Genomic DNA, 3046 nt, shown 5'->3' on the forward strand with positions numbered 1-3046 from the left:
TTGGCCCTTTGCAAACATGACACACACATTTCTAAACACCTCCCCTCCCCACAGTTGCATCAGTTACAGTTACACAAACATACCCAGTTACAGTTAGCCTGTATTCATAACCCAAAGTCAGAAAAAAACTATTGTTAATAACCAGGTTGCAACATAGTTAACATATTTCACATACGGTAAATGTAGTTTCAAACATTTGGATTCACCAACAGAATACTGATAGGCTAACCCTGATAGGCTATACAATATTCTTGAAACTGTGCTTGAATATAGATCAGCCTACTTTGTCCGCTTAAATGTGTAATGGGTGTTTAAATAATATTTATTCCATGCAGTTTTCCACTCTCCCAGTGTGTTATCACCCAGGGCTGATGTGTGTGATGTGCAGGCATGCCAGCAGCCGCTCATTCACTTCCAGGTACAGTCTGCTGCGGTCCAGTCACATTTCAACACGAACTGCTTTCGGCCTGATAAATGCGCATGCGCAGTACGGCTGACCCCTCCGGTTTCTGCGTGCAATGCCACGTTAGTAGCGGTAGACACAAAATACCAGCTACTCTCCCAACCCTACCAAGGAAGCAGACCAAAACTAAGACCAATTTCACAGCTAAACCTTAGCGGACCGTGTCTGCAGCTCTCGTCTCTCTGTCAAGAAGAATACTCGACGACAACTATGTTTAAGTTTCTGCTCGTCTGCACACTGGTTGTGGCCAGCAGAGCTGAGGTCGGCGAGGAAGAAGATGTCCTGGTGTTGAAGAAAAGTAACTTCGACGAGGCTCTCAAAGCTCACCCTAACATCTTGGTTGAATTCTGTAAGTAACATCAGCTACAAAATCTCTCCAGCTAGCGCTAACCGTCTTCAACCGGCTCACTGGTTGCGTGGCTAGCTAGCTAGCTAGCTAACGTTAACGTTGAATGCAGCCTGGTTTAATGTTAGCATTACACTTGGACACTTTTGACAAGTTAAAGTCACTGCTGTCTGTGGCAAACTTGACGACGTCGTGCTCAATTTTGCGTGAATCTAATACACCTAGTTTCACACCAGCTATTTCTCTGTAATGTTAATGTTCAAACTGAGTAAGAAATGTACGGGGCATTGCTTATCAGACTGCGTTTTCTCTTTCTCAGACTGCTTAAATTTGACTAGCACCGAGTAACGTTAACGTTATCCTCCAAGTGTGAACGTATTCTGATGGGGATACGGATTTTGGCACGACGCATTAAACCCCCGGCGTGATTTAGCTGCTACTACTACTATGTTGGCTAATCATATTGCAAATTATGTTTATGTATATGAGTGCTTTAATTTGGCTATCGTTAGCTCCAGGGTGTTATAGAATAGCAGCGCACCATGTTGCATTTTTACAAATCGGTCACGGCGTGCATTATCCCTTTTGCCGTTGGGATAAGACTATAACAACATAACCATAAACGCTAAAAGTAGCCATAACCAAAAATGGTTAGATTAGGTGAAACTGTAAAGTGGGTGGTTATCATTTTCGATTGCCTGCAGTGGTTTCATACTGCATGTTTCAGTTTTAGTGCAGCCCGCTTGTCTCATTTATTGGAATTCCGATGCAGTTCTAAACTTATTTAATAATAAAAATAATAATGATAATAAGAAGAAGAATAGGATGCATTTGTTTCATAGCACAGGCTCTATTATTAAGCCACTTCTCTTTAGCCTGCTGGCCCATCCCGCTATACTTTTGTCAGATTGTTGACCTGCTCACATACTGTGTGAAAAATCCGTGAACCAGTCAGAGATGGCCGTTGGAAAGATTATCCAATGAGCTCGGGATGGGAGGGATGAAGGCTTTTTTTTGCCCTTGTATTTGTCAACTGGGCGGGATTTTTAGTGCGATGTGGAGCTAGGTTGACGTGTACTTCACAAAAGTTCATCTGTGCGTTTATGTTGGCTGGACTGGAACGAGGAAGTTTTATTCTTTGTCAAGAATTTAAGGTCATGCAATGCAGGTCATTTTAGTCGACGTGTCAATTTTTGATTAGGAGATTATGCGCTTGATATTTGTGCCCGTCACTTTTCCATGTGCAATTGGAAACCATGACTTACAAATGTTAAACCCATAGACTGTAAAAAAAAAAAAAAACTACAGTGGCAATTAAATTATCCCTAATTTATATGGCAGCTTGCTCTGGTTTATGGCAGTTTCACCCAGTCACTAATCCTCAAAGAAAGTGTGTGTGTGTGTGTGTGTGGGCTGTGTGTGTGTGGTGTGTGTGGTGTGTGTGTGTGGTGTGTGTGTGTGTGTGTGTGTGTGTGTGTGTGTGTGTGTGTGTGTGTGTGTGTGTGGTGTGTGTGTGGTGGTGTGTTGTTGGGTGTGTGTGTGTGTGTGTGTGTGTGTGTGTGTGTGTGTGTGTGTGTGTGTAAACTGACATTTAACTTACCATCGAAGATAATAGAGGAAAAACAGCACATCATCTGTTGTATTGGTGGTGAAGAAGCAATCCTTTATTAAAACAGTTTGTAATCACTTCTGTCCATTGACCGATCAATTAGTCATCTAATCTTTTCCTCCACTTTATTCTGCTCTGCATAAGCAGGACAGTGTCTTGGTCCAGAGCAGTTTAAAAAAAATAAATTTGTTTTTATAAGCTAAGGACCCCTTAACTGAAAGAGAGACGGAACAGGGACCCCCTACTACATATATTGTATAAAATGAAGTTGCATGTAAAACTGGGTCTACAATAAAGTGTATGGTGGCCTACGGCCTTTATGCCTTTTTTGCATAGGATACTAAGCTATTACAGTAATTATTTGCATAGTTATTTAAATCATCTTTCAATATTACACATGCATGTTGCACAGTAAATCTGTAGAATTAACTCTGTGTGCATGGCTCTTTGTGAATTCCTTACCTATAGGCCAGTAATATGTTGGAATTATGTGAAAAGTGCTCATAATATGCTTTTTGGCTTTTCCCCTTTCCTTTATCTTTTTTTCGTGCATGTTATAGGTTTATAAAGTGAAAAAGCTCAGTCTCCTCCCCCCCCCCAGGACTTACCATCTCCAACAGAAAACACT

At 41.4% G+C, this 3046-nt stretch overlaps 1 protein-coding gene across 1 annotated transcript in view; it reads left to right on the forward strand.

The window, feature by feature from the left end:
- The first annotated feature begins 481 nt into the window (after nucleotides 1–481).
- The window catches only part of p4hb (prolyl 4-hydroxylase, beta polypeptide), a 16758-nt gene continuing 14193 nt past the window's right edge, over nucleotides 482–3046 (forward strand). Inside the window, exon 1 of the mRNA XM_032536985.1 lies at nucleotides 482–812. Coding sequence (XP_032392876.1) covers nucleotides 674–812 — 139 coding nt within the window. The 5' untranslated portion in view covers nucleotides 482–673. The remainder of the gene's footprint in view (nucleotides 813–3046) is intronic.

This window comes from Etheostoma spectabile, chromosome 2, assembly GCF_008692095.1.
Source record: "Etheostoma spectabile isolate EspeVRDwgs_2016 chromosome 2, UIUC_Espe_1.0, whole genome shotgun sequence".
Taxonomy (NCBI): domain Eukaryota; kingdom Metazoa; phylum Chordata; class Actinopteri; order Perciformes; family Percidae; genus Etheostoma; species Etheostoma spectabile.